Source organism: Balearica regulorum, chromosome 1 (genome assembly GCF_011004875.1).
Source record: "Balearica regulorum gibbericeps isolate bBalReg1 chromosome 1, bBalReg1.pri, whole genome shotgun sequence".
NCBI lineage: Eukaryota > Metazoa > Chordata > Aves > Gruiformes > Gruidae > Balearica > Balearica regulorum.
Genome location: NC_046184.1, coordinates 118106772 through 118128882, shown reverse-complemented (window position 1 = coordinate 118128882; position 22111 = coordinate 118106772). Strand labels below are relative to the sequence as shown.

General features: G+C 37.1%; 1 protein-coding gene across 5 annotated transcripts in view; it reads right to left on the bottom strand.

The window, feature by feature from the left end:
- The window catches only part of TTC3 (tetratricopeptide repeat domain 3), a 65087-nt gene that overhangs the window by 22522 nt on the left and 20454 nt on the right, over positions 1 to 22111 (bottom strand). For all 5 annotated transcript variants that reach the window (XM_075771824.1, XM_075771808.1, XM_075771834.1 and 2 more), the window contains exons 15-26: positions 20212 to 20266; positions 15543 to 15603; positions 13091 to 13157; positions 11021 to 11158; positions 9902 to 9982; positions 9065 to 9177; positions 7039 to 7165; positions 4339 to 4461; positions 4050 to 4151; positions 3275 to 3367; positions 2503 to 2567; positions 939 to 1075 (exon numbers count right to left, since the gene is read on the bottom strand). In XM_075771824.1, the coding sequence (XP_075627939.1) occupies positions 939 to 1075; positions 2503 to 2567; positions 3275 to 3367; positions 4050 to 4151; positions 4339 to 4461; positions 7039 to 7165; positions 9065 to 9177; positions 9902 to 9982; positions 11021 to 11158; positions 13091 to 13157; positions 15543 to 15603; positions 20212 to 20266 (1162 nt within the window). The remainder of the gene's footprint in view (positions 1 to 938; positions 1076 to 2502; positions 2568 to 3274; positions 3368 to 4049; positions 4152 to 4338; positions 4462 to 7038; positions 7166 to 9064; positions 9178 to 9901; positions 9983 to 11020; positions 11159 to 13090; positions 13158 to 15542; positions 15604 to 20211; positions 20267 to 22111) is intronic.

Here is a 22111-nt window from a genome sequence, read left to right as displayed (position 1 = left end):
AGATTAGACTTAAAAAGAAAAACAAACAAAAAAACAACAACACAAGATCAACTGACTGTTATTTTAGACAGCCACACGGAAGGAAAAATAGTATTCGATGGTGCTAACAGAAGGGACTGCTCTCAAATAAAATGATTGAGAGAAAAAACCCAAACTAAACACAGAGTGTTTCATACAAAGGCCAGGATATGCCATTGAACAGGCAACAGGGTTCTGGAGAACTCCAAGTATGCATGTATGGGATAAAAAAGTGCCTGCAAAGTGTTTAATATGAAATTCTACAAGGAAATTAACATAAGCACTATTTTAAAGTTAGTAATATGACAAAAATGAAAAAAAAAAAATTACAAAAGAGACCCACTTTTGTTTGCATTGTAGCTTGTTCTAATACAAAATGCAGTGGAAGTTCACATCTCAAATACACAACACTGCAGATCAACATAACTGGAACACAAGAGTTGAAGCATTAACTAACTACATACTTACAGGTTAAAGTATCTTCCCCAATCCTCTGAAACATACATTTCAAGTCACTGCAGTTTCTGCAGTAAGGATATTGTTCTTTCTTTATCTGAGATGCAGTTATTTTTTCCTGTAGCAGTGTCCTAACTGATTGGGCATAAAGCTTTTTCTGAAACCACTTTTAAATAGATTAACTTGGAATTTGAGCCTTTGCCCTCTTCAGGCTGCTTCTTCATGAACCAATGAAGCATGAATAAAGGTTTTCTACAAGGAACTCAACCATACACTAACATCTTACAGTTATTTAGAAATTAAAACCAGAACTGCAATAAAAGTTATCTTAAGTAAAAGTGCAAGTCTTTAACGGGGTGTGATGTTCAATGTTAGTATTCTGTTATAATTTCATTTAGGACATTTAGAATGCTATTTATGCTACCTCGTGATAATTTAGAATGAGAACTTATACTTCCACATACCACTGTGATCACTGTATTGAGATGGTTCATCTCCCATCTGGTTTTCTTCTATTTTCTTTTTAGCAGAATTCCGTGCCTCTTCTCGTGCACGCTTTCTTCGTAATTTTTTTTCTTGTTTCATTCTTAACTTCCTAAGACTTAAAAAGGCAATTAAGGGGTGAGCCTAATGTTATTTGAGGTAAGTTGCCAAAGGAGTTAGGCACATCTAAGTTGTTCTCCATGTCTTACAATAGCTATAAGCTCCATTCTACTATAAAATATTATGCTGAAAAGTACAAATATAATAAAGCTAGTTTTCTTTTAGAAGTTAACAGACCACAAAATTTCATAAAAGTTTAATTAAAAACTAAGTATGTAAGAGTAAGGATATTCTCAAGACACAATAATTTTTACTCTCATTAATGATGTCTGAATTAAGATTAACTGAAATACTATCAGTTTTTTTCCTTAATTTATAACTCAGTATTTCGAACGACATAACAACATCTGGATTTCCTTAACTTTTAAAAATCAATTTTGTTTATCCTCTCAGCATGATTCCTCATTATTTATAACCTTACTTGACCAAAAAGTGTAAACTCAGTTATGTCAAAGGTATGTGCATCAACAACTGAAATAGCATTGTTATATGCAGGTTTTATTTACACTTTCTAAACATTCACACAAAGTTGGTTAGATAGTAAATGCTGTGGGACAGTGGCATTGAACCTATGCCACACAGCAATACCCCTCCCATCCAGCTAAAAAGTTTGCTGAGTTTCTTCCCTCTAGCAACTGGAAGGAATAGAACAACACTTGCAGTCTCAGACTGAATATAGAGGCAGTACTCTAATCTAGATATACTTGCAGTGAAAGTCAAGTGTAATTAAGACACTCAATCCATTAAGAAGAATATCAGACACCCACTCTTTTAGCATTCCAATTGTTAAGTATCAGCACAAATGAAAGACACGTATGGAGAGCAAAGGCAAAGAAGTAGTCCTCAAGTTCTGCACACAACCTCCAAATCACACTTTCCCCAAATAACACGTTAGTTCCATGCCCGCAGATTTCACAATGAAATCAGGTTTCAAGTATAAAGACTTAAAGATGACCACAGTGATTTATATTCAAAAACTATTCAAATTGCTGGGAAGTCAATGGTACAATGGACAATTTATCTCTCAATGAAGAGGTCTGGAAAATCAGATTTGCATCAACTCATATGCTATATATTTGAAAACAGTTTCCTGTAACCAAACTGAAAATATGGCTTTTAAAGAACTGTATGACTACTAGAGAGCTACCAATATGTTATTCAGCAAATATTCAGTAAATGCCCTCCTGTGCTCTGTAGCTACAGTCTGTAGCTCTGTATCTTCTTTTACAAGTTAATTTAAATGCTTTTATAATTGGATCATAATATATTTTACCAGACAGTTTCTCAGAGGCAAAGGGCAAGAATAGTTTTCCAAAGCATTTATGGTATTTTAGCAATTCTTAAAAAGGCATGAAAACCAATCTTAGAGAAATCTGTTTTGTTCTCAAATTGATTCAACTTAGTTTTAAGTAGTAGAGAGCTTACCTTGTACATTTCTGTTTAATACTGGCTCTTGGTGGTTCCTTGGGTTTTGTGATTTTTTGTTCAAACTACCAAAATAAGTGACATCATATTAATTAAATTGAGGTTAGAATGCAACATTGTTGTACTCAAAACCCAAGGCCATTTGAAGCTTTGGAAAGCAGTAAGAGTAATACTACAAAAGAGATAATGCAGCCCACATAAGCCTCAGGAAGGTCTACCTAAAATTATCTTCTACTGCTACAACTTGGTATATAGCAACACATGTTTATCCACAGAGAAGACAGGTTGAAAGATAACACAAAGTCAGGAAGAACTGGAGGCTGTTTTGCTTTACCAGTGGGCAGGAAGCAAACTTTATAATTTTTTTTTTTTCCCCACTTCTCATAGATCAATACTGCTCTGGAAAGAAGTATCCATCTTCCTGTGACTCTATAGAGGGTAAGAGCACTCTTGCAATACAGTTATTTCATTCAGCAAGATTAGCTCCAAGTTAAACTAACAGCTCCTTTCATGTCACATATGCTAAATATAAAACGAAGCTCCAGTTCTCATCCATGACAATTCTAACCAATACCATAAAGTAATGCCTGCTCCACCAGAAGAGGTAAGAAGAGAACAGGTAATTAATATTCCTAAATAATGCTCAGATTCTGTAGTTAAGACAGCATATTACTTATGAGTTCACAGTTATAGTCTCATCTTCACTTTATCTCCATTACCAGGGTAAATATTTTAAATATTATTTTCATATTCTATGTGAACGTTTACTTACTTCACATTTTACCAGACCAGAAGAACTGAAAATAACTATTTTTGAAATAAGGCCTGTACAATCAGGAGTGAAACACAATTCTTGAAGAAAATCCTGTAGGAGAAAGTGATAGACACAACAAATAGACTTAAATTCACACAAACTCTACGTTCATATACAGATTGCAGTTTCTTAATTTGAGGTGACCAGGGTTATTCAAGCTAGCACAGTCCTAAACTCTTACTGGATGAGGAAAACAAGTGACAGCTGACTTGGCAAGGACTGCAAGTCAAAAGGATCCTAGATCTGTGGCATATACCTGTTATTCCCAAAGCTATAGCAAAGCCCCTCTTCATCCAACTTCACGTTCAAGCGTAAACTTTAAGAATATTCTTTTACGAGTTCATACTCTGCCAGGATTTCCCTTCATTTTATACTGGCTGCTGATGCTGTATTTTGTAAAGTTCCTCTAGATATATTCCACATCGAACTGTTGCTTCAACAGCAAGACTATAGAAGGAATAACACTCCCATACAGAAGGACATAAATGATACAAGATAAAGAGGCTAAGCATAGCAAGCTTCACACAGACAGGCCTTTTTTCTGTAGACAACAGCAAGCTTTACCCACACTCACATGCCAGACAATTCAGCAAAAGAATCCTCTTTCCTGTCTCTCCTCCTGCTGTTATCATGCAGGTAGAACATCAGGCTGTATCACTGAACTTATCAAACTAAAGGAATGCTATTATCTTGACTAAAAAAAAATATGCTTATAATCTGACACAGCTCTTACCTTATCATTTTTATCACTGTAGTTTGTTGTTTTCAACTTTTTCCAACAGCTGATATGAAATTCCACTCTACATTGCTGACAGCAAGTAATACGTATAAAACCCTAATATTGAGAAAAAGTATGAATTTAACATCTTGAAATAACCAAAACCAAACCAGAAAACAGTGCACAACTTTGCAGTAGCTAGGATAACATGGTATGTTCCAGATAGCTCTTTAATATGAAAGGGGGCAGAAAACATGTAAACATGAAGCTTTATTTCCCAAACCCTTTTAAACTAAAAATTTACCTTAAAATCTGGGTCTGAAAAAAATATTTGGATTTTGGAGTGGCCATGGCATTGCTGATATCGACAAATTGCATCTGGTTCTGGAGGGAACTTGCATTCCTCAATACAATTCTTTAAAATCAACTGAGAAACACAACACCATATAAGACAAATTGCACAGAAACCAAGAAAAGATTCGATATCTACTTACAAATATCTAGGGAAATCAGCAGTGAAACACACATCTCTTTTTGAACAGCACAAGACTAATACCGAAAGAACAACTCTTTTTCCAGTGAAAGCTATGGAAGATTGTCCTTTTATGGCAAAATATTCAAAAACTCATTTGCACTGCTAAGTATTCATAGCTTCCCTGCACGCAGGTTGTCCTGGTTTCAGCAGGGACAGAGTTAATTTTCTTTCTCACAGCTGGTATAGTGCTGTGTTTTGTATTTAGGAGGAGAATAGTGTTGATAACACACTGATGTTTGTAGTTGTTGCCAAGCAGTCAAGGACACAACTTCTCATTCTGCCCTGTCAACAAGAAGGCGGGGGTGCGGTGGGGTGGGAGGGTGGTGGGGGCGCGCAAGAAGCTGGGAGGGGACACAGCCAGGGAATGGGACAGGAGGTGGCACAGCTCAGGAACTAGCTGAGCATCATGTTAAATTAGCGAGCAATTGTGTGATGCATCACTTGTTTTATATATTCTTTTATCATTACCTTCCTTTTCTGCCCTATTAAACTGCCTTTATCTCAACCCACAAGTTGTGGGGTTTTTTTCATTTTCAATTCTCTCCCCCATCCCACAGGGACGGGGGGAGTGAGCGAATGGCTGTGTGGTTGTTTTAGCTGCCAGCCAGGTTAAACCGTGACACAGGTTAATCTTGGACCAATGTTCTACATGCTGACCAATTCCATTGTCACCGAAATCCGGGAATAAACCTCCTAACACAAAGGCAGGCATTCTTTATTGCAGCGCTGGATGCACGGGGGATAGTGCACACCGAGCCTACGAACATGCACATATTTATATTCTCGATACACACATAGTTACAATTACATCACATAGTTACATAGTTACTTCATTATGATTGGTGTAAAACTTTCTCGCTTTGCTTTTAAAGCTATAGACTTAAAGAAGAGCATGCCCAGTGAGGGGTGGTCGTACCTTGGAGGTGGGTAGCTTTTAGCATGGAGGTGTGTTTTGGTATTATAATGAGATTATAATGAACAAAGTTCACTCAAAGGACATGATTTTGACAGAAAATGAAATATTACTTGGCTCATGTACCAACCACGCAGTTTATCAGCTCCATGGTACATACCAACCACGCAGTTTATCAGTTCCATGGTACCACCAAGCTCTCAGGTTCTCATTCCTAAAATGTTTTTCTCATTCCTTACTACTGCTAATAATCTCGTCACCTTGATCCCATCACCATGGTTAAAAAAGTTAAACACATCGGTTACACCATGAGAAAATATATTAAGTTTTCCATTGCCAAAATGATGAGCCAGATTACCCAGATAACATAACAAAAATGGAGAGTCTGCTCATTTCCACCGTTTCAGGAGTGCCTCACCTGGGATCTGGGTTACAAGTACAGCCCCAGGGACAGCTCGGACCTGGCCCTGCACTGGAGCTAGTGAGATCTCCCAGAATAGTGTCTGAGGCAAAGACATTACAGTGGCTTTATATATAAAGTCAGTTCAAGTCCCATAGGGTTGGCATTGAGCCCAGATTAATAAAGTAATATTAGAAACAAACAGACCACCAGTTACAGCCTTTCAGATGTCTGCATTATGTTCTCCAGAAGTCCCACATCACTTATGTATTACTGTGGCCAGACTACTGTGGTGTCAGCTAGGGGTCTATGAGAAATCTTTAGGTCAGTTTTGGTTTAGGAAAGAACAGTACTGCTGCTTCTACCAGAAATGAAACAGGTCAGTATAGTATAGCCAAGTTCATACACTGACTAACCTAGCATGTTCTACTGTGTCAAACTGCCTCCATGCAGAGGAGCTCAAGCGCCTTGCCTCTCATGGCAAGGCGCTTTATTTATCCATAAAGCTTTCACAAATAACAGTGACTCAACTATAGTTTAAAAATAATAACAATAGTAATAACTTATTAAAAAAAAAAAGCTGCTCAGTGCAAGAAAGCAATTTGTAATGAATGTCAGAACCACAAGTTGAATTTTTCAAGTCAAACAGGGAATTTTACCATACAACTCCCGCCACATTGACCAAGAACTACATGGTCAAACTCTTCTATTTGGTTTTAAATATAGCACCGCTGCTGCAATTTTCAACTTCAGATTTTTGCTAATTCAAATTTTTTAACTCGTTCTCTCTAGTATTACATTAAGTAAATGTGAATAATATACACAAAGTTTGGTAAGGTGCAACTAAATGAACACAATATGAAAGCTTGGACAGGATTAGAACCATATTATTACCTAGAAATACCCAAGCATAGAGCCTGCCATAGAGCTCCGACCTGTGTGCTGTAAATGGGATGCTTCCCAGGTCGTTCAAGAGTTCTGCTCTACAAAGATCAGGCCTTAGGGCTGACAACACTCTAGACAATGAGCAGCAGTGCTTGCACTGGCTGCTCCAGGCTGAAACCTCCCTTTCACCCTCCATCCATTCTTTTAGCCTTGACAATGGAGGGGGGCAGGGAGGAGGATGACAACTTTTTTTTTTTTCTTTTAAACTTACCTGTAAATTCTCTGTGCGTGTCTCTTCAATGACCCGAGATGTTGTGGGCCAAGTCAATACTCCAGGTACAATCTTGTGATTAACCATTGTTTGCGATTTCATGAACTGATCAAGCGCATCTGAAAATCTGAAGTTTGAAACATGTACCACATATTCAGATCACATACAAATAATTTCTACAAGGCCTGTAATACTTTCACAATTCATGTAATGATTAAAGAAAAAAATACAAACAACAAAAAACAGTAACTGTAAGAGCATGTGGAATGAAAAAGCACCTGGTTCATTAAGTTATATGTTTAAGGACTCTTCAGTACAAAAGACTCAAAGTGTGTGCCAGCAAGCCAGCCTGGGTAAGGGGCCCAGAGTCCAGGCACAGATATGAGGCAGACTGAGAGCCTGAACTGATATTCAAGGGACCCATGAACGTGGGTGTGCTTGTCAATACAGAGAGCGAGGGCATGTGTATGTTCACGAGTGACCTTCAACCCTGACCAGCCAGGGGAAGAGGCGCAGGACTCTCCCACCGATACTTATATTTTACTTGAGTTCAGGTGGTGCTATACATGGGAGCTGCTCCATCTGGGGTAGCCTGGGCAGCCAGCTGTGTTGTCATGTATGTGTGTGTACGCACCTCTTCGGGACACACACGCAGCCTCAGTACTGGTCAAAACTACCAAGGGAAACTGCAGCCACCTCTGTGGGACTGGGATGCAGAGACCTCCTGCGACACAGACTGCACCTGGCTTAGCTGCAGCAGTGGGAAGGAGGAATCCCCTCTCAGCGTCCAACGCTCTCTGACCAGGTGCTTTTAGATATTCCATATGAAGAGGGTTTAATGTTTAACATCAAACTTATTTGATATCTTTGGCATTGTATTGGGTTTATGTGGCAAGCTTGGGAAGCCGTGGAGGATCCCTGCCAGAGCAGGTGGATGTGCCCTGAAGAAACAGCAGCCCTTGTGGAGGAAGAGCAGCAGAGAGGAGTTGTTACAGCTGACCACAATCCCCAGTCCCCATCCTCTTGTGCCACGAGGAGAAGGAGGTAGAGAAGTCTGCAATGAGGGAGTGAAATCGAGCCTGGGGAAGGTGAGTTTCATTTTTTGTTTCCCACCATCCAAGTCTATTTCAACAGACAATAAATTCAATTATTTCTCTTCCAGTTGAGTCTGTTTTGCCTATGACTGTAATTAGCAAGTGATCTCCCTGTCTTTATCTCAACCTCTGAGCTTTTAATCTTATTTTCTCCCCGTCTCCCCTTGAGGAGGGGGAGTGGGAGTGCAGCTGGGGTGAGGGTCTGGCAGCCAGCCAAGATCAACCCACCACAGGCATTAAGGGGGATTTTGATTAAGTAGAGCAATACAGTGATACTCTGAAATCACAACACGAGCGTAACAAAGCAGTTGCAATACACAGTTGAATCAATACAAACGTGATTCCCATTACTGGTGTCTATATGCTTACCGTCAGGATGCTGGGAAGAAATACCACCAGGAATACGTGGGTTGAAGCCAGCTCAAGTCCTTCACTCTCAAGTTTAATAGTTGTCCAGTTTCTGCACTTTATGTTCGGCTGAGCCACGCACACCACTCCCCCCTCTCCCCATGCTGGTCTGGCTAGCTCCGGAAGACATTACTCTTTATCTGTCTCAGGGAACCTGATGACTCACTGGTGCAGCTGCCTTATCTAAAACCAAGGTTACTCTCCAGCCTCCATAGCGTTGAGATAAGTTAAGCTTTCTTTGCGATACATTCTTCCCTGAGATCATCAGTTTTTGCCCTTCTCCTAGGAGCTCTCCTCCACTGCAGGGGTGTGCTAGTCAGTCATACCCCCATGCCCCGGCATCTGCTCGATTCAGTGGCGTCCGTTAGATCCTTAGCAGTTACAAACTTAAAAGTTGTAATAAATCAATCTGATGGATGAATTTAGTGATTTACAAAGAATAATTATAAAGAAATATAAATCATACATGGTTTCTCAAATTAAAATTTTTTTTATCAAATATTGAAGCTTTACATTATACCAACCTGTTTTGTCTGAGATATACTTTTCCAATGCCATAATATGCCAAACAACCAAATCTTTCTTCCTGGTACTGTTCAATTATTTTCTTAAACTGGTCTTCAGCCTTTGTCAATGCCTTCAAAAAAAATTGAAGACAAAAATATGTGGCACTTTGCCAGAAGCTTTTCACTTTTCCTCTCCCTTTTTTTGCTCCAGTTGAGTGGGTCAATACGCCCTATTATTTGATCAGTCTTATGAACAGTAAAGGGAATTAAGCAGCCTTATGATCACACACAAAGGCTTCCCTTTTTTAAAAGAAACTTAACCTGTAAACATGGACTCCCTCTGAAATAATGAAATTAAATGATTGAGCTCACTGAGTTACAAACGCCCAGGCATTTTTAAATTCATTGTAAGACACAAAATATTTTTAAACATTGCAGGAGCCCCCCCCAACCAACAAATAAACCCCAAACAAACCCCAAACAACCCACACTTCTGCTTTGGTGTTTTCCAGAACCAAAAGCATTCTCTTTCTCTTGTTTTAGAAGTAGAATGTTTGTGTTAGAAAGACTAGTGCATAACCACATTATAATAAAGTAGAAGAAAAATAATTGACTATACTTCATTAATACTTAAGATTCTCATTTGAAAGCTTAAAAAGAAATTTTATCTGGTAGCTTAATTTATCCAAAACCATTGAAGACCTACTCCCAGATATTCAACCGTATGATTCTAAAATGCAACAAAAGTTTTCTTTCCCCACTCATTTTATGTCTGTTAAGAGGAGACACAAATGGATGGTCAATAACCTGAACTAGCATTTTCAATAAAAGCAATATAGTGATTTAATGTCATACCTCAGGTTGTCCTATTCCAAGGAGAGCAGTGGCGTGTCCATAGATGATTACAACATAGTTAATAATACGAAGATTCAGTTGCTGCAAATAGAGTCAAATTATAGTAGCAGCATGCACAAAACCACTTTGCTGGTAACTAGAACATTACTGTCTACTGTGACTTGAAGATCTTCACAACGGAGCTAGGAAACTCTTTTCTCACCCTTCTTATCACAGCCTTTATTCAGATTTATGTTACAATTAGCATAAAAAGTGAAGGTTAACTTCACCTTTACTGCTGGTTATTTAGCACCCCTATATATTTCAAACTGATACATCCTGAAACGTCTGCTTTTAGAAGTGCTAACTACAGGCCTTACTATGTTGACCTCATGCAATACAGCGTCTTTGCTATATTGCATGTTTGGCATTGAGCAGGGTTTTTTTTTCTTTTTTTTAAATAATAAAAAAAAAGGACACAAAAATCCACCCCACCTTTCTCAACCTTTTTCCTCCTAATAATCTAGGTCACAATTCCAGATGAATTGGTGCATTACTTGCTTGGACAGACTTCTTGGTACTGCAACAGCCTTTACTAAAATGGGAGCTTGAAACACAGCAATGCATGTCCACACACCACAGTACAATAATTTAAAGAAATCTAGGATGACAAATGGGTCAATGGCTGATTGGCAAGTTACGTATACACAAAATTTCACAGTATTTGCTATCAAAGAGTTACCTGACCTGAAGAATACAAATTATTTTTACCCAACATTATTATGAATAAAGATTAAGCTGACAACGGACAGTAGTTCCTTATTAAATAAGGTATTTGATAAGAGTATCTTATGTGATTTTTATAAGAATATTATTTTGGTAAATACTTTTTAGATTGCATCTAGAAATGCACATGTACGCTGAACATTACAAAAATACATCCTGTGCTACTATCACTTTTTTATCCTGTTCTCAATCATAAGGTCCTTGGCATACTTATTAGTGAAACACTTGGCATTGTAGTCAACATCACAGGCAACAATAACAATGACTATTTAGATGGAAGCAAAGAATGAAACATGGTATTAAAAGCATAAGCTTCAATTACTCTAGTAAACTAAGTTATTCCTCTCAGTTTACCTTTAATTCTGAGGGATTTAGAATGCTCAACAATTGTGAAAAGGCTTGTTCAGCACTGTGACACCGCTGGTCCATCAAGGCTGTATAACCATCATGAACAAGGGATTTAACCTCTTCTGGCAACATAGTTAAATCCACCTAAAATATTTAAGAAAACAGCAAGTCCAAAAGAAAATAGTCTCTTCCTTTTTTTTTTCTTTAAAGCAAGCAAGCTATTTGCTAAAATACTTATCCAGCAGACAACTTTTAAAATTCTGTACTTCCTACAGTTTTATCACAATTTCACTTTTAAAGCAGCAAATTAGGTACATCCTTTCCTCTCCGGAAAGTTTCAAGTTTAGTTCAAGCATCATTTTAATTCTTCTTACATATATAAAAAAACCCAACCCAGACTTATGCTTTTCCTCACTTGTATAGTCTGGTTTGTGTACAAACATTTTTGAAAAACCTGAGAACTATTTCCTTCTGCCTACACTTTCTCTCCATCTAGATTAATAGCTAATGCTAGAAAGTTTCAGAATGCATTATGTTATTTGTCTTTCACTACTCATACTTCCTGAAGTCCACAGGAATTTCCAGCAGTGAGACGGTAAATCAAGACAAGCAGTTGCAGAAATAAGAACTTCTATTCCCTTGATCCGTTAAAAAACTAAAATAAAATTATCTTTGGGAAGCAGAACATTGTGTCAGGGTAGAAGTAATCTGGCTACCACTACCTCATTTCAGTATGAATTAATCTTCAGTATGAAGTAATCCTGCTTTACAAGCTTTTTGTTAACTGCCCCTTGTCGTCCCCTTCCCCCCCCCCGCCCCAGTCTGTTGATATTTGAACCTGGGATTCTGAAGACAGGGTCGTGGGCAGGGAAAAACTGAAAGAATGGGAAGGTTTGGGAAGAACGGAACATAACTTTTGAGTTGTCCAATTTTTCTAACATTATTCTAGTGGTGTACTTAATTGTCTTCCTGTGAACTGAATTAGGCTGTTAACATCCTAAATATAATGCATGTCCTGAATGTATTTTCCCAAGCATCTATGAGTTTTGATCTTGTTTTGTGTTCATCCTGTCAACTGACCAAAAAGGACAAACATAAGAAAATACCCATGATCTAGTGATAGTTATAAACAAAAGTGGCAGGGACAGTAGAAACTACAAACAGATACAGAAAAGACCAAAGTGCAGAAATGAGTTAATGAAAAAATAATTAAGACTCATTTTAATTTCCTAGAACTATTGAAACAAGGTAATGCTGCCAGAGCATACAGTTATAGAACAGAATAAATTATATGAATTAAATGTTAAGCTAATAATATTAAGCTCCACGACATATGAAGCTGATTAACCCAACTAAAAGTGTTACTTTCAATACTAGTAATTCATTAGCCTTACAAAAATAGGTATTTTAAAGGAAATAAGTGCAGGCAGAACCTGGACCTTCTCCTGAATACAGTTTTGCCTCATGAGGTCATTAATCAGAATACCACTTTCTGGTATCTGCTTCCCTGAATTAACAGAGAGGAAATGATTAATGATGTACATCCCCATGATTTCATTCAAGAACTCAGGGATACTCACCATCCATTGCTGATATGACCCGAGAAGGAGAATTCTCAACTTATAAATTTTATAGCGTTTTAAACAGCCGTTCAACAAAATGTCCTATGATTATTTCCAAACGTATGTATCAAACACAGGAAAATATATTTAGTCAGAACTTTGGGAGGGGTATTAAAAATCCCTGAATGATCCCCAGCAATTTTTGTAGGTTTTCTTAAAAGTTAAGATACAATGGAGCTATATTACTAACTCATGGTTTTAGCTAAGTTATTCTAAGACTACACTGAGATTTGTTACACTAATTTCCAGTGTGAGGTCTAACAGGAGGGGAAGGAGGAGAAGCAGAAGACGACTACTAGCAAAAAGACAGTATAAATCAGTGTAATCACACAATCTCTGTCTCCTGATAGAAGTCAGGATAAGTATGAAGTGTTAAATTTTTGAATGAACCAAGGTTTTGGACAGTGTTACTAAAAGGTGAAAAATCATTTATGCTTAATGAATTCCCAGTTACCTGTTGTGCAGTATAGAAGAGTTTATCCTGGATGGCTTTAGACTCTATCTTCAAATCAAGGGGATCTCTACAAATAACAGGACAACGGCATTATGAGTTTGTACATGTACTTTATATGTAATCTTATTTTCAAGAAACAGACATTTCTGTGCTTTTATCAACTGCATTCCATTTGCCTACAAGCTAGAGATGATTATGGCACACTTTCACAATCACAATAAGTACTATAACACTATCAAGGATTATACTACACATATAGTTCATATACTTCTGGCTCAGGAATCACCAGGGCTTGAGCAAAGTAGCAGTCTTTATCATTTTATTTGTTTTCTTTTATCTTCTCCACCTTATTTGCAGCTGAGTTGATCTTATGAAGTGGTGGGCTAGACAACTAGAGAACTTCCCTATACCAAAGGCAGCAGTATAAGAAGGTACTTAGGCCTCTTTCCCCTTCTCTACTCTTCGCAAGTACAAGAGCCTTTATCCTAGCACAATCACCACTTCAAATCAAATACATGTAGCAGCTATGCATGGTGGGAGCAGGGAGAGCAGAGAAGAGAGGAACAGAGTTGTTCTTCCCAGTTCTTCCTTTCCACTACTGCAGCAGAAATGCCATGCACAACTAGAGAATGGAGGAAGTATAATGAAGAGGTAAAGTATTGCTTAATACTCTAAACTAAATCCTCAATGCTAAGATTGCTGGTCAATGCTTAATGCTACCATGTTGCCTTTTGCTAATATACATTCAATTCTATCCCACATTCGAAGGTAAACACTGATCATCTGAGAAATTCTTTACAAGGTGTCAGAGGATTTCCTAGATTTTTGGAAGACAGGCAACCTGCTAATTACAGAAATGGAGGTAAGATTGTAACTGACCATGCACCTCACTTGTTGAGAAATAGCATGTTTTTTATAGGTCTAAAACTTCCCTGTGAAAGAAGCAGTTTTATAGATGGTTCAATTATTTTAAAGAGGATTTGTTCCCCTAGTTAATTCTAATGTTCCCTGGCCCCTTAAAGTGAAAGGGGAAAGAAGTCGGTGGCAACCCAGTTAAATAACATAAATAACTACTCCTGTAACACAGTTTCAGTTGTCCTAGTTACAGTGGTATTCAGAGTGTTACGGAAAAACAAAAGGATTGCAGTGTAATAAATATAGATTAAAAGATGATTTTGTGGTCACACCTAGATTAGGACTGGGGATAATCAGGTTCAGCTCCCGGGTTTCCTAAAGGTTTGCACTCTTCTGCATCAGAAATCTGCCTTTTAAAATGATCATTTAATGTAAACTTTCCTATTTCCATGTAAACTGCTTATTTTGCTGTGCTCCTCATCTGTTTTTAATCACCCTGAACACAACTAAAAAATACTAGCTGAAGAAGCACACAAGCAAGAAAGTACAGTCAGAGCTCAATTTGTCTCATTTCACAGCTCAGGTTAAAACACCGAACACTTTCAGCTCTGCATGTCCTTAAGTAGCAAGTCATCATTTGCCTCAGTCACCTTACAAATAAGTCAGCAGTACAGTTCTTTACTCATTAACTATCTATAAGATGAGGAAAGACGTTGGCATATGATATCACCTAGCAATGCAGTGATTTCTGCAAACATGTTTAGAGCATGTTGGTCCTGGTATCACTGGAAATAATTATTTCTTTTGTTAAAATTTGTTTTAAATGTTATAACAGATGGAAGCATAAGTTTTGTCCATAAAATCTATAGTGTTTTTTATCTCAACTAATTTAACTTTGGTCCCAAACCATCAAACATACTCATTTACATTCAGTGTGTTCTATGGGGACTATGTATATACTTAAAACTAGACATTGATATGCTTTAAGCAAAAAATCAAGCCTACAAACAACTAAAGGACTCTAAGTAAAAGTTCTTTTCCAGTATTCAATTCTGAGACTGATTTACAATGCTTTCCTTGCAGTCAAACCTCTTCTTAGTAAGCATAGGAAGTGTCAGAGAAGTTTTAAAAATTATTTGGCACACAGACTAGAACTAGTACAAAGAGGCCTTGAAAATAAGATAGAGCTTGAGTTATGTTGTGGTGTAAGTTCGAATGTAACAGCTGGAACAAAATTCCTATTATCTTTTGCTGTAAAGGAAACACATTTTTTGTTATGGCTACACTGCATGACTTGCTTTTGGGCCACAGTTTTTAAACAGTGGTTATTAAAATTATGTCTTCATTTACTAAAAATTCAAGAGAGCTTTGGAAAATACTTAGTTTTCAAGTAATAATTCAGGGTTTTCATGAAAACTGAAATTTTGTGAACTTTTATCAGCTATCTTAACAGGAACTATCCCTAAAGATGATGTAAACAATGTAAACTATGCACTTCACAAAGAGCAAGCAGCAAGTCAAAGTTGCATTAACTCCTAAGTGCTACATAAAATAACTCAAAATAATAATAAATTAAAAAATAAATAAAATTTCTTACCTCGTTTTTTCAGAGTCACCAGGTTTGGGTTTTGGCCTTCCTTTGTTTTGATGACTTTGGCCTGTAATGAGAAAAATAATTTAAAACAATGGATCATCACCTAAAACATAGGGAAAAAACTCAGAACTCACATTTTTCTTTATAAATAACAGATCTTAAATGTTTACAATATTGAAAACTAACACAACAAAAAAAATTTTCAAAGAGCCACCTCTGAGTGTTACAATATGAATGTGATATTATTTTTATGAAACAGTATAAGATTTTATTAATCCTATAAAGGGGAAAAGATACTTCAAATAAACAGGAGAATCTTAGAATTCTGTAAGATAATGATCTGACTCTACAATATTGTAACAACTGTTAAAGTGGCCTCCAAGCTAAAGAAATCGGTATGTTACCCAAAACCAGAGTTGATATTATTTGCTATTAGTTGATAACTAGAATTTTTAAAGGGAATAATAGATCACTATGGATGTTCAAGTTTGACTACAGAAATTTTACAGAAAGAGTCTGCTACTTCAAAAATACATTGCTAAAGGAGTTAAGTTCAACCTACATTAATCTTAGAAATGTAAAAATAGAAGTCTGATCAAGATAAATGTCCCTGATCACAAAATAAAAATGCTTGATGATGTGGAAATATTGGATCACAGAGACAAGAAAGAATCTATCGTGTGATACTGATTCATTTCTAACTCTGAAACTTAATGTCAAAGACTCAACCAAAACTTTACGAATGCTTTATAACTTCAGAGCTCTAACACTGTCATTGATTAGTTGCAAGGCTCTACAAGCTGAGTAAACAATTCATTAGTAACAAGGAAGAAGAAAACGTATTTTAATACTTTATTGTAATTGGTGAAAAACAGGAAACCATGTCATGAACCACAAAATAATCTCTCAGCTGTTTTCTGCGGAATTACAACACAACATTAGGCACCTGAATGTACACATGCATACTCATGTATGAGAAGTCAAGAAGTTTTTAATATTCAAGAATTTTAAGTTAGAACTCTACAAGGCATTAATGACAACAGCAACAGTGACAAAATCCACTGCTTCTAGTAACCGGATGATCTGACAAGCAAGGGAGAAAAAAATAGCATTTCTGGACTAGTTAGGAACCAACATGCAGCTGACAAATTCAGCTGCAGAACTGCTGAGCCTCACATGTTGCAGGTGTTCCTTATTACACATGGTAAACTGAAGGGGTGCGGAGCAGCAGATTTTTTTGCTAGTTAAGCCTAATGCATTTTACAAGGCATATAGCCTCAGCTACCTGTTCCAAGAGGGCACAGTTCCAGCTATAATCTTTCAGAAGCAGTTTAAGAGGCAACTGTGGCTTCCTAATATCGGACACAATCACACAGACAACATACAGTCCAGTACCTGGATTCAAGCTACTTGAGCACTGGAACCCAAACATATGGTACAACTACCTAAATCATTAAATACTGCTTGATTTATTATTACGCTTATGCTGAACTATGATAAAATCAAATTTCAAAAGAAGGAAAAAAGTTATCAATTTTATATATAAAGTTTCAGTAACTATCTATGCTTAAAACTGTTTATTTCATGATATACATGAAATACAAATCTACTCATTTGAGTAATCCAACTCAAGCCAGTGGGATGTCTCACGTACTCATTTCTCGAGTTAAATTGTATGCATGCACACTTCATGCCTTGTGCCAGAAGTAATTTTTCACTAAAAACTACTTAATGACATAAAATGTAAATTAATCAGAACAAAAAAAAAAAATAAAAATCAAGCATCATGAAGACTGAACATGTTCAGAATTATTTCATGAACCATTTCTTGAAATTGTCACACAGGAGTTTGAATAGGTATCTGTTAAACAGTTTATATGCATTAAAAACTTCAAAGTTACACTAATAATTATCCAAATTCCTCATAATAGAGACATTTAAATGATTCAAAACAATAATCCTTCTGAAAGCCAGAAAACACTTCAAGCATATCATCATTTAACCATTTAAAGATATATTAGTTTTTCTTCATTATATAGCGTCTTTTCCCTTAAGAAACCAATCTATCATTCAAAACAAAATCTTAATGAAGATAAAGGAATACAAGCCTTCCCTCTCAGCATCAAAAGAAAGAATTAATCAGCACTATTTTTTATTGAACGATCTAATTTTAAAAGCCATTCAACAAAAAATTATTTAAGAAAAAATTCCTACAGAAACTACTACTCCCATATACCACCCAACTTAAAAAATACTACTTTCAGATTTTTAAGATACTTTAAAATAAAAGTAACATGCAAATCCTGCTGAATTATAGTTAAAATACTTGAGGAGATGTATTAATTCAACAGCAAACATGATTCACTTACCCCACAAACATTTTAAAATATTAGTAGTATTGCTTTTGCTAGACATTCCCATTAGGAACAAACAAAGATATTTAACAGAAATGTATGCATGCTCAAAAAAATAGTACATGCAGACAAAAAATGAAATTAAAAAGGACAGTAACTTTAAGATAAGATACAGTGGCATAAAGTTCCTTTGCTTTCCTTTAAATCTCCTGCAAGTCTTAAGCTTTTAAGCGAACAAAGGCTAAGAAAAAGCAAGCTATTCTTCCCCACCCACAGTACACTTGTATCAGCTAGTCATTCAGAGTGTAACTCCTCCTTTCAAGTCAAAGCCAAATCAAGTATTTTCTTCTACATCAGTACTGGTATAGTAAGTATGAGCAGGAGAGGAGGAAGAAGGAACAGAAAAAAACATGGAATCAGCATGGGGTTTTTTCAAAATTACTACATTCAAGGTAACATTTCATAGTCCTATGATCTCTTTAACCTAGAAGAATTTTCAGTTCTCTCCCAACATTCAGCCTTTCATTACCTCTCTTTCCACCTGAACCTCTCTAAAAATCAGCTATCCTTCTGACACTCTGCGCCTTCACCAATCTCATCAGCACAGAGACTGCAGACACCCTGCCCTCGACCAACATGGGCAGCGGGAGGCTGCCCACATTATTCATGTAAAGTACAATTATCTCAAATCCCACTACTGCTGGTGGAGCCAAGGGGCAGCGCAACTCTTACCTGCATTCAAAAGGCACCGGCACCATTTGGTCTTGATGCCAGGCAAGCTGGACACCAAGTGTTGCTGGCAGTCCACGGGAGCCAGGGCATCACTTGTCATCCTGTGTTTGCTATCAGTGATTAGGCAGGTCACTGTATGGGCGTGTTGCTGTTGATCTTTTCCACTGCCTCAATAAAGCTTTGTTTTATAATGTGTCATCAGACTCCATTACTATTCAGACCTTCTTGCTCAGGAAAACGCCTGGATTCACTTTGACAACTAAGTCAAACTCATTCAAAATTCCCTATGGCCTCCATGCATTTATTTTGCCCCTTCACACCATCTACACACTGATTTGTCTTCCAGAGCTTGACCTCCCCTTTCTAAAACCCCTCCCTGATTTATGCTTTCTGCAATAAGTTCCTTCAACACTTTATAGTTTCTTCTTTTAATCATCCTATCACATAACATCTTTTCAACAAATTCGTCTTGACTTTTCTTTTGCAACCTTTCCCACATTTTCCATCTCCCAATAAATCCTTTAATTCTTCAAGATCAAAGTCCACAAGAACAAGATCACTTCTACTGCTCATTTTAAAATAAAATTTTGTAACATATCTTCACTGGGTTCCTAAAAATCAAATTTTGAAGTGCTCTGCACTTTGGCACCTATTCAGTTAAGCATTTAAGTATGCAAAGTCCAAAGAACAGGATGGCTGGGCACCAAGGACTTCAGACTGTTACATGGTCAGGACTAGAAGGGCCCACTGGCCTTGGAGGTCACAACTTTGGAATACAGTGTAAGTGTAAGCATGCAGCTGGTCCAGACCCAGTAGGAGTGTTCCATACAAACATTATGAATAAGAACAATTTCTGAATGTCAAGGAAATATCTTACGCTTTATTGATTACAGCAGGTTTAGCAGGTGATAAAAAACCTGAACAACATCCAGGAAAAGATTTCACTTTGAAGATCAGAACTGCTTGCTCTTCACTTTCACCACAGAAAAGTAACTCTGGCACTGTGCGAGTTTTGGGGTGTGTGTGTGGAAGTTCTCTCTATAAAAGGGTTGGGTTTGGGAGTTTTCTTTGTTCATTAAAAAAACCAAAAAAACAGTAAATCACACCAACTTATACCTCAAAGTTTGTAGCTAAAGATCCACTCTGACAGATATTTTGTGGCCTCCTTCCTCTAACTGCAGTATTGTTTTCTTAAGGATCTATATGGAGCTTTTAGTAATCACAAATGAATTATGACTATTGAAACTACCCACAGGCTTCTCTTAACCTTAGATCCTTTTAGATCCCATACCTGTCTCAGAAGGAGGGAAAGCATTCCTACCCTGTGACTCAGTGTTCTATTTTAGTTCCAGTTTCAATTCTGAATTCATCTGTGTAAAGTAGATTCAAACTACAAAAGCGTGAAGGAAATAAGACAGAAATACAGGAGACAAGATGTATCTAAGTAAGTGCACACTAATAGGAAGAGTGAAACATGATAGCTTACTGTTGTGAAAAATAACACTAGATACACTTTTGCTTATTAATAACAGCAACAGCAAGGGAAGAATGGATTTGGACTTGATAAATAGCAAAACCAAACTCACTTAGTGGAAACTCCAGAGACCAACCTTTGCTTTCTGTTCTTTGGATGTCAGTCACCTAATGACAAATATGTTAGTTTGGTTTTACAGAGATAACAAAACACAATATTGTTCACTAAATTTAAAATGCAGGAAAAATGAAAACATTAAAATTTAAACAAAGAAATCACAATGATAATACTGTATATTATGTCCCCAATCTAGAGGTAAAGAAAAATAATTTCATTAATCAAAGTGTATTTGTTCACTTATACTTTTCCCCCCCAATTCATATCAATTTATATTATCTACTAGTTTGAGAAATAGTAGCCCTTTTTGCAGTAATATTCATGCTAAAGGAAGATAAAAGTTACAGACCTACATTACGAAGATTTTCATAGTATAAAAACAGATGACAGTTTTTGTAAGATAGTCAGAAATCTTCAAGCACTTCCTGTGCATTCTACAGATCGCTTTTCAACAAGTTCTAACTTCGTTTTCCTTCCCTTTGCCCTTGTACATTGGTTTCATTTTCCCCGCTAAGGAGTTATCTTTTTTGCTGCCCCGCCCTCCTGTGAAACCTGAAAGGGTTTTTTCACATGTGCACGTGAAAAAACACGTGATTTTCACATGTTGGGACCTTGCTAGCAGATTCACATTTTTATCATCTTGTTTTCTATATTATATAGCTTATTTATAACATACTTTATACACTAAATAATAACAAACTATTGATTAGCTCACAGTAATGTTAGTGAAGACAATCAGAATGAGGTACCAATGTTTCTTTAAATTAATAATTAGTGTGAAAGAGAAGTAAACTGGATCTTCATTATTAAATTTTTTAATTCCACACTGTTACAGCAGGACTGTCACAGTCTGCATGCATCTAACAAAGCAAACCACTCAGGAAAATTTATGCACGGGAATGGTTTACAGGCTCCCCATGATACTGGGCACAAGACAGGCACTAAGACAGCAACAGCTGGGAAATCCCACTGATATCCACCAGCAAAACCCACTTAAAATAAGGTGAGCACCAACAAAATCACCCAACTTTCCACTTTTTTTTAATTTTCCTCATAGCAGCTGGTATGGTGCTCTGTTCTGGATTTGTGCTGAAAACAGTGTTGATAACACAGAGATGTTTTAGCTGTTGCTGAGCAGTGCTTGCACAGCATCAAGGACTTTTCTGTTTTACACACTGCCCCTCCGGCAAGTAAGGGTGCACGAGAAGTTGGGAGCGGGGGTCAGCTGTCCCGGCTGTGTCAACTGACCAAAGGGATATCCTATACCATATGACATCATGTGCAGCCATAAAGGCTGGGGGGAAAAGAATAAAGGGTGGGGGAGTTCTGAATTACAGCATCTGTCTTTCCAAGTAACGGTTACACACGATGAAGCTCTGCTTTCCTGGAAACGGCTAAACATCTGCCTGGAAGTAGTGAATGAATTCTTTATTTTGCTTTGCTTCTGTGCACAGCTTTTGCTTTACCTGTTAAACTGTCTTTATCTCAACCCACAAGTTTTCTCACTTTTATACTTAGGATTTTCTCTCCCATCCTGCCAAGGGGAGTGAGTGAGCGGCTGCATGGGACTGAGCTGCCTATCAGGGTTAAAAAACACAACATAGTACACCATTGCACTTTCAATAGTAAAATAACTTTCTAAGAGGCAGAATTAGAGGCTTTTGTTGATGGATTTCTTTGGTCATCCTTCACTAATATGTACCCTTAGTTTAATTATTTTTCAGGAGCAAAAATCAACCATGAACAGGGAACAAAGTTTACTCTATTAAGCTTCCGTGACGGATCCACTCGACTCCTTAACCAAACAAATGGTAGTGTGGTACAGGCTCCAAAGGAAGTAAAGGCCTAGGCCATGACCAGGCCATGAACTTCTCCAGTTCCAAACTATTCTTTGA